This window comes from Scophthalmus maximus, chromosome 3 (genome assembly GCF_022379125.1).
Source record: "Scophthalmus maximus strain ysfricsl-2021 chromosome 3, ASM2237912v1, whole genome shotgun sequence".
In the NCBI taxonomy this organism is placed as follows: Eukaryota; Metazoa; Chordata; class Actinopteri; order Pleuronectiformes; family Scophthalmidae; genus Scophthalmus; species Scophthalmus maximus.
The window spans coordinates 16,167,921-16,180,325 of NC_061517.1; the positions used below are offsets into that span (position 1 = coordinate 16,167,921).

Consider the following 12,405-nt stretch of genomic DNA (forward strand, 5'->3'; position numbering starts at 1 on the left):
CCCATGTTTTCACTCAGCTATCCCACAGCCTCTGCTGTGTTTGTGATGTCATGGTTACTCGTCAGTACTGAAGTCTGTGTCTAAGAACATTGTCTGTTTTTTGTTCACATAGCACTCAGTCTGTTCCTCATGTCGGTGAATATAAAGACGCCTGTCGTGGTGGAGAACATCACTCTCATGTGTCTGAGAATACTGCAAAAGCTGATCAAGCCCCCTGCTCCAACCAGCAAGAAGAACAAGGTGATATACTTCATGCTGGCATGTTTTAATCTGCCTTTCATTTAGGGTTGGTTATCAGTCATTTCATGTTCACTTACACAACAGTTTGTGTTTGCTTCTGTTCAAAGGATGCTGCCACTGAGTCCCTGACCACAGTCAGGCCCTACAGTAATGAAATCCATGCCCAGGCACAGCTCTGGCTCAAGAAGGACCCCAAGGCATCGTATGAGGCCTGGAAAAAATGTCTCCCAGCAAGATGTAAGTTCTGCATATTGTCTTATAGGGTATCATTGTTACAAGATGGTCATATCTATTTGTGCAGTGAAATATTGAGGACTCATGATGATAAGCTTTTCTTTTTGAATTTATCTGACTCTAGGTCAGGACAGTGTGTCGAAACCTCAGGGGAAGGCTGAGTTGAGGAAGCAGTATCTGCTGGAGAAGTATGCTTGGAAGTGGAAGCAGTTCATGAGGTCCAGGAAAGGTGAAGGCCTTTTCCCACGCCTACTAAAACTGAGTCACAACAACTGGCTGCGACAGGTAAGAAAAAAAAGTCTCACAGTCACATGTATATCCTTGTTAGAAATCAGATTAGGAGCCAGTAACAATATTAAAACTCAGAAGTAACAATTTTTTGGGGCTTGTCATTTCACATATATATTAATGCATCCACTTAAAATCAAATTGGTAACTCAATTCCATCTGTTGCAGGTCCTTTTCACACCTGCCACTCAGGCAGCGAGACAGGCAGCTTGCACTATCGTGGAGGCCCTTACAACAATCCCCAGTCGCAAGCAACAGGTCTTGGATCTGCTCACCAGGTACGAGACGCAAACAGTAAAACCAATCATCACATTGTGTGATACAAGGAATGAAAATAAATGTTATAGACTACAGGACTGTGTGTTACATTAACACGTTTGTTAGCAATGACAGAAACATGTTACAGATATTGTCATGAAGCTGATTGTCTGGTGCAAGTATCTCATGCAGGTTTGACAACTGTTAAAATCATCATTAAAAAAAATTTAACTAATACCAAGAGGTGGAAAATGTGTTTAGGAGAATGAAAATAGGTTTGAGCACAAAGCAGAGCTGTGAACTTGAACTAAAAACCAAACTTTCACTTTTTCCTTTGTGTGTGTCTCAGTTATCTGGATGAGCTGAGTGTGGCTGGAGAGTGTGCGGTGGAGTATCTGGGTCTGTACCAGAAGCTGATCAAGCCAACACACTGGAAGGTCTACCTGGCTGCCCGCGGAGTCCTGCCCTACATCGGAAACCTGATCACCAAGGTAAAGCTCTCAACTCGAACAGAAATGTACTGAACATAACTAATACTCAAATGCGTATAAGTATGGGACCGCTCGGTGTCAACCAGTGAGAGCAACGAATCCCGTGACGTCTGTTGAGCGAAAATGTCAACAGACTAGAGCAGAGAGTAGACGCCTGTGATGATGATTCCAGAATTTGAAAATATCTGGTACTTTTATTCAAATGCTCATTCATCAGCGGCAGCCGCGTTGGTTGTTTACAAAAGTCGCTTCCCTCCGTGTCATGGTATAAACCCCGGCCATTATCAGATAATCAGTTGTGATTGGACTGGCAAGTTTTCTGTCAGAGTGAAATCACTTCCCAATGCAGGGGATCCGGACCGTATTCTGGCAGAGCAAATGAAATGATCTCCCAGAATTCGTCTGGATTCCAGGCTACTGAACAACAACATGGAAAACAACATTGTGCTTTTCATACGTTTTATTACTTTAATTTGTTTTTGTTTGTTTTGTTTTTCTATCTATACTGATAACAAATATGAATTCATATTCATATTATGTTAATAAAACTAATAATGTTAATTCTCTATTTAGGAAATCGCAAATCTGCTTGCTCTGGAGGAGGCCACACTGAGCACAGACCTGCAGCAAGGCTACGCCCTCAAGAGCTTGACTGGTAGTTTTTTAGCACAACTGTTAATCTGAAAAAGTAGTGTATGGTAAAAGTATACTAACATTACATGCTTTATACAACAAATGACAGATGATTGTTGTTCTTACAACTGGACTTCAGAGTGAGCTTGAATGTTACATTCATGAAGTTTAAATGATTTGTGTGTGTGTTTGGCATCACTGCAGGATTGCTCTCTTCTTTCGTGGAGGTGGAGTCCATCAAGCGTCATTTTAAAAGCAGATTGGTCGGCACAGTGCTCAACGGTTATCTGTGTCTGAGGAAGCTGGTGGTGCAGCGCACCAAACTCATCGATGAGACTCAGGACATGCTGCTTGAGATGCTCGAGGACATGACGACAGGTTTGCACTGCACTCGTGTTCACCAAACATGAAACAATATGACACATTTTTATTTTTTATTGTTTATTTCTTATGGGAATTTTTTTAAACATAGACCTAATGCTAACAACACAAGTTACTTATCATAGGAAAGCTCTGACTCCACCTATTCCAACTTGGCGTTTCTTATAACTCTACAACCAACTCTCACCAAACCAGCATCCGAAAACGGGCACACACAAAAAAATCTCTTGCCTTTGATGTTTCGTCATGATAAGTTGTGCTTTGATCCATGATCCAGCTAGCACGCAGACTTCTTGTCACCTCGACGTGACACTCTACCGTCACTGAGAGCTCTGATGTCATTACGCAGCACTACAAAGAGTGTTTGTATTACAACTGCTAATGCCGAGTTCACACTACACGGTTTTAATGGGTGAAATCGGGCCATGCAAGTCGGCACTCGATCATTATGTGTAAACTACCAACAAAACGATCAGTGACTCGCCGAGGCCTCAGATAGATTTCAGATATCTATCATGCTAAATATCTGGACAAGTCAGGGAACCAGCGGGGAGCCTTTCACCTGCAGCTTGAGCTGCGATGTGACAGGCAGTGAGTGCGTCAACCTGGAAACCCAGGGGAGGAACTGTAGCACAACAAAACAAAACGCTTCACCCATATTCTCTGCTTTTTCTGTCTGAAAAAAAATCACCCCGCGGACAATATGCAGGGCCTTCTGTCATTTTGTGCGTTTTCACTGCAACAGGCGATGAGCGTAACCTCGAGCTGACTTGACTTGCGGAGCCACATATTAACATGTCAAGTAATTTTTCTCTGTCTGCAGAGCATCCGCTCAAACTACTTCCTGTTTCTGACCTGTCAACATACGTGTATCCTTCAATATATTGAACACTTTCCTTTTGACGTCCATCGTTTGACAAGTGACATACAATTCCTGTTTGGCACGTTTATATCGCATATTTTCCCCTGTCACTTCTCGCGTGTGTTTTCGTGACAAAATGTGCTTTGGAGAAATTACTCACGGTGAAGGATCGTGTAGTGTGTGACCCCGTCGCAGATGAGAAACATAGTGTGAACAGCACAACGACTGAAAGCCTGCGATTACAAGACAGCACGTCATGTAGTATGAACAGTCCTATCATATATTGTATGTCGATTTAAAACAGTTGGTAAATCTAGTTTCATTTTCCTAGGTACTGAGTCTGAAACCAAAGCCTTCATGGCAGTGTGCATAGAGACTGCGAAACGGTACAACCTGGATGATTACCGGACGCCTGTGTTCATTTTTGAGAGACTGTGCAGCATCATCTATCCTGTGAGTTACCTCGACCCTTTGGCATTTCATTTCTTACGCCTTACAAGCTCAGTGTAGCTGAGAATTTTTCTTAATCTGGAATTGTTTCATCCTCTGTTTTTCCAGGAGGAGAATGAGGTGACGGAGTTCTTTGTGACCCTGGAGAAGGATCCTCAGCAGGAGGACTTCCTGCAGGGCCGCATGCCAGGAAACCCCTACAGCAGCAACGAGCCTGGCATCGGCCCCCTGATGAGGGACATCAAGAACAAGATCTGCCAAGACTGTGACCTGGTGGCGCTTCTTGAAGATGACAGTGGCATGGAGGTAAAGTCACCCTCTACTCCAGCCACTCTGTTTGTTGTTCATTGTTTTGTTTTTGTCCCCTTCATACAATTTTTTTTATAATACTTTTTTCATCAAACCTCTCTCTGTTTCTCATGGAATTCTGAAACTAATAAGAAAGAAACTGATTTGATGCCACTCTGTTCTCCTTAGCTTCTGGTAAACAACAAAATCATCAGCTTGGATCTGTCGGTGGCTGAGGTCTACAAGAAGGTGTGGTGCCCGACGAATGAGGTGAGGGTCTGGTCAGTTTGTCAGTGAAGCATTGATACTTTGAATAACATTTTGTAATTCAAATTCAAATGTGCCATTGAACTTTAAATGAAATGATTACAGTTGTCTAAAGAGCAGTGTAATAAGGCAGTTCATGTTAGTCATGGAGTCTGGCTTTCTTTTTCAAGGGCGAGCCAATGAGAATCATCTATCGAATGAGAGGCCTGCTGGGAGATGCGACTGAGGAGTTCATAGAGTCACTGGACTCGACCACAGGTTTGATTTACTATCAATTAACTTGTAATCAGTACATTCTTGGAAGAAGTAAAAAATATCTAATTTCAATTGAGTGGAAAAATATTTACCCCTTTTTACAGATGAGGAGGAGGATGACGAAGAGGTGTACAAGATGGCAGGAGTCATGGCACAGTGTGGAGGACTGGAGTGTATGCTCAACCGGCTGTCTGGAATCAAAGATTTCAAACAAGGAAGACATCTGCTCACTGTAAGCTGATATCTTTTTTATCTTCTTTTTTAAATTTTTTATTTAACTAAGGCTTAATTATTCTGATAATAAGAAAACAGAGACACCATTTCGGAAATACCAGAAACAGCTGTGGAGTTGACCGGTGTGCATCTGTCTCTCACAGGTTTTACTGAAGTTGTTCAGTTACTGTGTGAAGGTGAAGATCAACAGGCAGCAGCTGGTCAAACCAGAAATGAACACACTCAATGTCATGCTGGGAACTCTGAACCTGGTGAGTGTTACAGCGACGATGTAACACGGTGTTGTTGTTTTCTGTGTAACAAGGTGTTGAGTTTCAGGAAACTCATCCGTTATTTTGTTTTAATCTAGGCTTTAGTGGCGGAGCAGGAGAGTAAGGACAGTGGTGGAGCCTCCATCGCAGAACAAGTTCTGAGCATCATGGAAATCATTCTTGATGAAGCCAACGCAGAGATTTCCGAAGACAAGGTACAAATTCAACCCTCTGAATTAAGAAGCCGTGTAGGAGCCGTTGACAATGTAAAGCCCGAAGAACCATTTTGAATGGGAGTTGGTTTGTTTTTCGCAGGGTAACCTGCTGCTGACGGGAGACAAAGATCAGCTGGTCATGTTGTTGGACCAGATCAACACCCCGTTTGTGCGCTCCAACCCCAGCGTGCTGCAGGGTCTGCTGCGCATCATCCCATATCTGTCTTTCGGTGAACTGGAGAAGATGAGGATCTTGGTTGAACGCTTCAAACCATGTTGCAGCTTTGACAAGTGGGCATCACTAAGCTTTTATTTCAAATAAGTTTTCAAAATAGACCGTGTTTAAGGCTTTGAATGCATAGAAACGCTGTCGGGAAGTGCAGTAGTTACATTATCAGTTCAGTAATAGATGGTTGTGAAAACTTAACACTTCATTTGTTTTCTCAGGTATGACGAGGAGCATAGTGCAGACGACAAAGTGTTTCTGGATTGCTTCTGCAAAATCGCTGCTGGTATTAAAAATAACAGCAACGGCCATCAGCTAAAAGATCTTATCCTCCAAAAGGGAATCACACAGAGTGCACTGGACTACATGAAGAAACATATCCCAAATGCCAAAAAGTAGGTGTCCCAGAACTCAAAAACCTTTTTGTATAATAAAATATATGCTCCTGTCAAATCAACTATTTTCTTTGTGTGCTGAACTCTTTCATTAGTTTGGATGCAGATGTCTGGAAGAAGTTCCTCTCCAGACCAGCTTTACCCTTCATTCTCAGATTGCTTCGTGGTTTGGCGACCCAGCATCCGCCCACACAGGTACCACATATCTGTAACGTGTACAAGCTATCAGAGCTGGACAGTTCCCACACATTGAGCAATAGTTGCACACTTAACCATTTAAATATTTAAACCGGTTGCAACTCGGCATTAACACCTAGCTTCCCAACATGACTGAATGTCTTCTTATTTTCTGTCCAGGTTCTGATAGGCACAGATTCAATAACCAACTTGCACAAGCTGGAGCAGGTATCCAGCGACGAGGGCATCGGCACCCTGGCAGAGAACCTTCTGGAGGCGCTGAGGGAGCACAGCAACGTCAACCTGAAGATCGACGCAGCCCGCAGGGAGACCAGAGCCGAGAAGAAGCGTATGGCGATGGCCATGAGGCAAAAGGCCCTGGGAACACTTGGCATGACGGTACACTTATCTACTTTTCTCCTCAGTGTGTGTTTTATTTCCTTCTCCCTCACTTTGTTTCACCTTGTCGTTAACGCAGCCCAGTATTTATTTACTGACTTTAGCATATGTGTTTTCCTTTCAGACAAATGAGAAGGGCCAGGTGGTGACCAAGACCTCACTACTGAAGCAAATGGAGGAGTTGATAGAGGAGCCAGGCTTAACCTGCTGTATCTGTAGAGAAGGTTACAAGTTCCAGGTAAAACAACACACCACAGATTATGAGTGGATCACATCACGATTATTTTATTTATTTTATTTTGATATTAGTTATCACTGAGGGTCATTTTGGTCAGATGAAGTGCTATGTGAGGTGTTTAACCCTGTGTACACAGTATTTAGTCGTCGTCTTGTATATTGAAGCGACTTGTGGTCGTTGAAGTAACATTTCGCTGCTTGTCTCTGATTCTAGCCAACCAAAGTCCTTGGTATTTACACTTTCACGAAGCGCGTGGCCTTGGAGGACTTTGAAAACAAGCCTCGCAAGCAGCAGGGCTACAGCACTGTGTCGCACTTTAACATAGTCCACTACGACTGCCATCTGGCCGCTGTCAGGTAAAAATAAACTTCACAATGAAGAAACTCTTTACTTTTACTTTCACCTTTAATTTAGTGTAATGTGAGCTTTTTGTTTTGTCCCTTTTCCCTGCGGTAGGCTGGCCCGTGGGCGAGAGGAGTGGGAGAGTGCCGCTCTCCAAAACGCCAACACCAAGTGCAATGGGCTGCTTCCTGTTTGGGGGCCACATGTTCCAGAATCAGCCTTTGCTACCTGCTTAGCAAGGCAAGTCGGCACAAATCAGCACGCACACAGCAAAAATCTCACTTTCATAATGCTCACGATGAATCATTCCCCACTGGGTTTCTTCTCTGCCGCACAGGCACAACACATATCTGCAGGAGTGCACAGGTCAGCGGGAGCCCACGTACCAGCTCAACATCCACGACACCAAACTGCTGTTCCTCCGCTTTGCTACTGAACAGTCGTTCAGCGTGGACACAGGAGGAGGAGGGCGAGAGAGCAACATCCACCTCATCCCCTACATCATCCACACTGTGCTCTACGTCCTCAACACGTACGTACCTCTCTCATGTAGAATCGTATCCCACAACAGACATTTGATCAGTAAGAGTGCTCAGCCGCTGGGTATGTGTGGCAGTGATGTGGTGTTAGGTTTACACACAAACTGTAAAGCCAGGTTCAGGCTGCTTGACTTTTAAAATCGTCGGATCGCTGTGAGTATATACTACACGACTGACAGAGAGTCACACCCTACTCTACATGATCCTTCACCAGGAGAAACCCCCGACTAGTATGTCTGCCCTCCATAAAACAAAAGCTTCTGCTGCTCTGTTATTGTCTGACCTCCCCTTGCAGCTGATTTGCAGGTTCCTGTACATTTTCCCAAAAAATGTAGTAGTCTGCTTTAGTCGCCCCCATTTGTAATTCATGTATTCCATCTTCCTCATCTCACTTCACTATGCTGACTCTGTCACTACAGTACAAGGGCTACGTCTCGGGAGGAAAAGAACCTGCAGAGTTTCCAGGAGCAGCCATGTGAGAAATGGGTGGAGGGCTCATACGACGTTGAAGGACCACACTATTTCACCATCCTGGCCATGCACATCATGCCGCCTGAGCGCTGGAGGAGTTCCCGTTTGTACTTCCTGCGAAGACTCCTGGTCACCGCACACGCCCGCAAGGTCTCGGCAGTCTTCGCCAACAAGTAAGAAGCTTGACCATGTTTTCCCCCTTTTTGTGTTTCACAGATGACTCCTGGGTAAAGCAGCAGCTTTGTCTGCCATATTAAATCCTCTCAGCTTGGCTGAAGTTGGGGATTATAGGCTACATCTGTTTGACGAGCTCCACATTGACATCAGGACAGCAGAAACTCTACAGACTGAAAACTCATCTGTTCAGGATGCACCTTAGTCCATGAACCAAAATAATAGTTCTTAAATATAGCACTTGAAGCTGTTTTTGCCTATTTGATAAATATTTATGTACTCGCATGATTCCTGCACTTTTTGGATGATATCTTCATGGTTGAATGCACTTAATGAAAATCGTTTTGGACAAAAGCATCTGCTAAATGAATGTAATGTAATGTACATCAAATTATAGTTTTCTTTCATGGGTGAACAGTACTATCCTGAACTCTATCTATATATATATCATATATCCTGAATATCTTATATAGAATATCCTCTATATATCATATATATAACTATATCCTGAATTACAGCTACATGGTAAAACTTTTAATTTACGAATGTTAATCTCAAAATGCTTTTCTTCTGTTTTTACTATCAGAGTCACAGACAAAGCGCCAAAGGAATATGCAGTCTATCGCTCACCTCTACTCTTCTGGGGCCTGGTGGATCTTGTCTACGACATGTTCATGGTAAATGCATTTCTGTGCATATTGATGCTTCAAACTGGCGATACTCTGCTGTGCATGTTCTGTATTTTCTTTGGATGCTTTGAGCAAGTGGACACTGATGAGTGTAACAGAGTTCAGTTCGAGTGTGAGCTTTGAAAATCTTTTTGTCTGACTGTAGTGTGTTTAAAACGGAGTCGGGGCTTGATGAACAGCAAAAAGAAACTGAATGTTGAGGCATATAACGAAAACCTCTTTTCTTTGACATCAGCAGGACAGTGACCCCGTTCTGTTTCTTGTATCTGACAAAATACAGTAATACTGACTCTTCTCTGCTGTTTGCTCTCACAGAAAGTGCCCACCAGCAACACCGAGGGGGGCTGGTCCTTCTCGCTGGCAGAGTACGTCCGTCACAACGACATGCCCATCTATGAGGCGTCAGAGCGCGTGCTCAGGGCCTTCCAGGATGAACTCATGCCCGCCGAGTCCTTGTCTGAGTTCTTTGATGTTTTAGGTCAGTATACGTGCACCTGACTGACTTTATAACTGCATGGTTGAAATGAAAAGGTCAAACGTTTCTTAAAAACTGGCAGAACTGGGAGGATCTTTCGTTTTCTATTTCTGACTGGTTTGACACTTTGCTTCATGTTCCCGTCTTGAGGGGTGCAGCTCAAATGTTAACAGGAAACTCGATGTCTCGTTTGTTTTCCAGGTCTCCTCTCTGATATCGCAGACCCAGACCTCTTCCTGCAGGATTTGTTGAACTCTTTGCCCTGATTCCAAACTTCAGCCCGCACCCCTCCAACACACAACAAGACCTGCAATTAACATTGGGACACCTACCAACTGAAAAAAATAAAATAATTCTATTTATACACACACGCAGAGTACACACATACAGAGTATACACCATGCTTCTTGCTCACCTCCCTCCCCCACATGACATCTTCAATTCAAGCAGAATCTATGTGTAGTCTAAAAAAAAAAATCATCCACTTCTGGCAAAATCTCTGTAATGTTTTAACACACAAAGGCAGTGCTGTAGAGGGATGTGTGTGTGTGGGGGGGGCACACGCACACTAAAACAGAATTTTACATGTTGACCTAGTGATTCAAACCACTTCAGTGTAGGATTGAGGACATGATTCCCGTTTCTTGCCAAGATCGAGAACAAAGATCGAGTACCGGATTGACCAGAAATGTTTTGTGTGTTTTCTGGATCACGACTGTTGAACAAACCCGAAACTTCACTGTTGCCCTGTTTGTTTTTAAGGGTGTCACAGATGAAGAAAAATTTGGTTAGTCATATTGAAAAAAGTACAAATAAAATAATTCTCCGGTTGATGGGCATAACTCGCGAATTCTGTTTTAGGGTGGATCAGTGTTGCCCTTCCCTCCTCCTAATGTTGGGGAGCAAAGTTAAAAATGTTTTTGGGATTTGGCCCACCACGTATTAAGAGTGGCATTTGATTTTATCTTGTTTCCATTTTCCTGTTTGTTTGGTTAAAGTTTGTTTTTGTTCGGGGCTTTTTAAAATGGCACACGGTTTCGGTGTCACGTGCCTGTGAGCAGAGCCTGTGCGTTCTTCCAGGCTTTTGCTGTTTGGTTTTCATATAGGTTCTAACTGGAATTTGAGTGATGGACAGAAGAAAAAGAAAAAAAAGGTTTTTGATTGAGTGTGTTTGTGTAAGGTTTCTTTTATCGACCTCCGAATCAAAATGAGGAGAAGAAGGATGAATAAGTTTGTTTTATTTTTTTCCCCATAAAGCTATGCCTTGGTGACAAAGTGAAAGATTCCATCTGTTGCAATGAAATATCAGACCTGTCTAAATGAATAAAAGAGACCTACATTATATCCTTTAACACTTTTTTCTTTGACTAATTGTTTTGTCGTTCAGTTTTTCCTCCTCCCCAGCAGCTGTTTCTGGTCTCTGCACTCTCTAATGTAGGTTTTGGTTTCCCCTGGCAACACTCTTGTGTCAATCCCCACAACAGGTTTCGGAAAAGCAAAGTGTTGCAGAGTTTTTAATCCTCAGTTTAACTGATCAACTGAAATGGTGTCCTTGTACTCGAGGGTTGAATGCATGGTGTGGAGTTCGCCCAGCTTCTTGTCAATTTTGTCTATTCCCGCTGCTACAATGTTCAACTGTTGCTGAATGTCTGCTTTTTGAATTTAGCATATGATTAATAAAGCCGTAATAATTCCACATCTGACCCAGGGTAACCTCATCTGTTCCCGCTGCAGTCGACGCTCTTAAAAAAGAATGTATGATCTTCTGTGTCCAGTAAAACGGCATTTCATTCCTACTCATTCTATTCAAATATCCTGTGAAGAAACAGAATTGAAGTATTCAAAACTCATTTATATACGTTTTTTTTACAATCCAGTTAGATCAGATAAGTGATGAAGTTGTGTTAAGTTTTACTTAAAACAGGTAATATGTGCTTTAAGGGACTAAAGGGGCACAGTGCAGTCTGGTGCACATCAGTACAAGGACAATAAAAGCCAATATGTTTTGAAGATAGTTTAACTCCCCAGCTGATATTTGGGGCAAAATGGGAACATCCCTGCTTTACTTCTGCAATATCAAGACCAAAATGCTATATTTTAAAGATTAGATTCTCATGTTTTCAATTCTGTTTGAAATCAACACAACAATATTCATATATATTTGCTGTAACAGCAACCATGATTTTTGAGGTGGAGATGGGCATTAGAGCATTGTTTTAAGATGGGGCGACCTGTTCTGTTCGCTTTATTTCCTACCCATCGTCCTCTCTGTCTCCCTCCCTATGCACTGAACGTATTTGCAGCTTTTCCTGTGCAGAAAAGACTGCAGGCAGAGGATGAAGCCAAAGTTAATACTTAAATACTCGTAACGTACTCACTGCACATTACTCCACATATGAGATGTGATTCAAAAGCCAAATCCATCTCTCAACGTCTTCCTCTGACTCTGCTCTGTCATACCACTTATGAAACTGGAGTAAAAATCTCTTTTACATTTTTTACATAGAAACTTTCACTTGTGTTGTGTATTATGAGAGAACGGGGAGAAAAGGCATACAGTTTGTGTATTGTATTTTGAGGTGTCGCTGCAGAATGACCACTAGATGGCGACACTGGGCTATGAGACTAATAAACCGTTCCTAATAACTGGAAATAACCCATTCCATTGCAGCCACTGAAGAAAGAAATAACAGTTTATTTTTCAAATCATACTTGACATTGCACATTTCATTTATGGCTTTAAGCAAGACATTTTATGCTTAATTAGAAAAATAACATCATTCAAAATGTCACAAAAAAACAACATTTACAGAACAAAGTATGCATTGGCATAAACATTTCCCCTTTATACAAAGGAATATGACTCTTAATTAATAACAACCTCAAGAACGAGGTGTTTCAGTGAGACTAAGTTTTAAGGCATAAAATGCACA

General features: G+C 42.5%; 1 protein-coding gene across 6 annotated transcripts in view; it reads left to right on the forward strand.

The window, feature by feature from the left end:
* Nucleotides 1-11,168, forward strand: part of ubr4 (ubiquitin protein ligase E3 component n-recognin 4) — a 48,134-nt gene extending 36,966 nt beyond the window's left edge. For all 6 annotated transcript variants that reach the window (XM_035646265.2, XM_035646266.2, XM_035646269.2 and 3 more), the window contains 26 exons: nucleotides 113-240; nucleotides 348-477; nucleotides 599-759; nucleotides 931-1,040; nucleotides 1,370-1,511; nucleotides 2,085-2,166; nucleotides 2,349-2,522; nucleotides 3,719-3,840; nucleotides 3,946-4,143; nucleotides 4,315-4,395; nucleotides 4,563-4,650; nucleotides 4,752-4,879; nucleotides 5,025-5,132; nucleotides 5,231-5,347; nucleotides 5,448-5,638; nucleotides 5,795-5,968; nucleotides 6,064-6,163; nucleotides 6,326-6,544; nucleotides 6,669-6,782; nucleotides 6,996-7,138; nucleotides 7,239-7,364; nucleotides 7,462-7,656; nucleotides 8,083-8,307; nucleotides 8,895-8,985; nucleotides 9,313-9,475; nucleotides 9,674-11,168. In XM_035646265.2, the coding sequence (XP_035502158.2) occupies nucleotides 113-240; nucleotides 348-477; nucleotides 599-759; nucleotides 931-1,040; nucleotides 1,370-1,511; nucleotides 2,085-2,166; nucleotides 2,349-2,522; nucleotides 3,719-3,840; nucleotides 3,946-4,143; nucleotides 4,315-4,395; nucleotides 4,563-4,650; nucleotides 4,752-4,879; nucleotides 5,025-5,132; nucleotides 5,231-5,347; nucleotides 5,448-5,638; nucleotides 5,795-5,968; nucleotides 6,064-6,163; nucleotides 6,326-6,544; nucleotides 6,669-6,782; nucleotides 6,996-7,138; nucleotides 7,239-7,364; nucleotides 7,462-7,656; nucleotides 8,083-8,307; nucleotides 8,895-8,985; nucleotides 9,313-9,475; nucleotides 9,674-9,738 (3,575 nt within the window). In that variant the 3' untranslated portion in view covers nucleotides 9,739-11,168. The remainder of the gene's footprint in view (nucleotides 1-112; nucleotides 241-347; nucleotides 478-598; nucleotides 760-930; nucleotides 1,041-1,369; nucleotides 1,512-2,084; nucleotides 2,167-2,348; nucleotides 2,523-3,718; nucleotides 3,841-3,945; nucleotides 4,144-4,314; nucleotides 4,396-4,562; nucleotides 4,651-4,751; nucleotides 4,880-5,024; nucleotides 5,133-5,230; nucleotides 5,348-5,447; nucleotides 5,639-5,794; nucleotides 5,969-6,063; nucleotides 6,164-6,325; nucleotides 6,545-6,668; nucleotides 6,783-6,995; nucleotides 7,139-7,238; nucleotides 7,365-7,461; nucleotides 7,657-8,082; nucleotides 8,308-8,894; nucleotides 8,986-9,312; nucleotides 9,476-9,673) is intronic.
* Nucleotides 11,169-12,405: the final 1,237 nt, after the last annotated feature.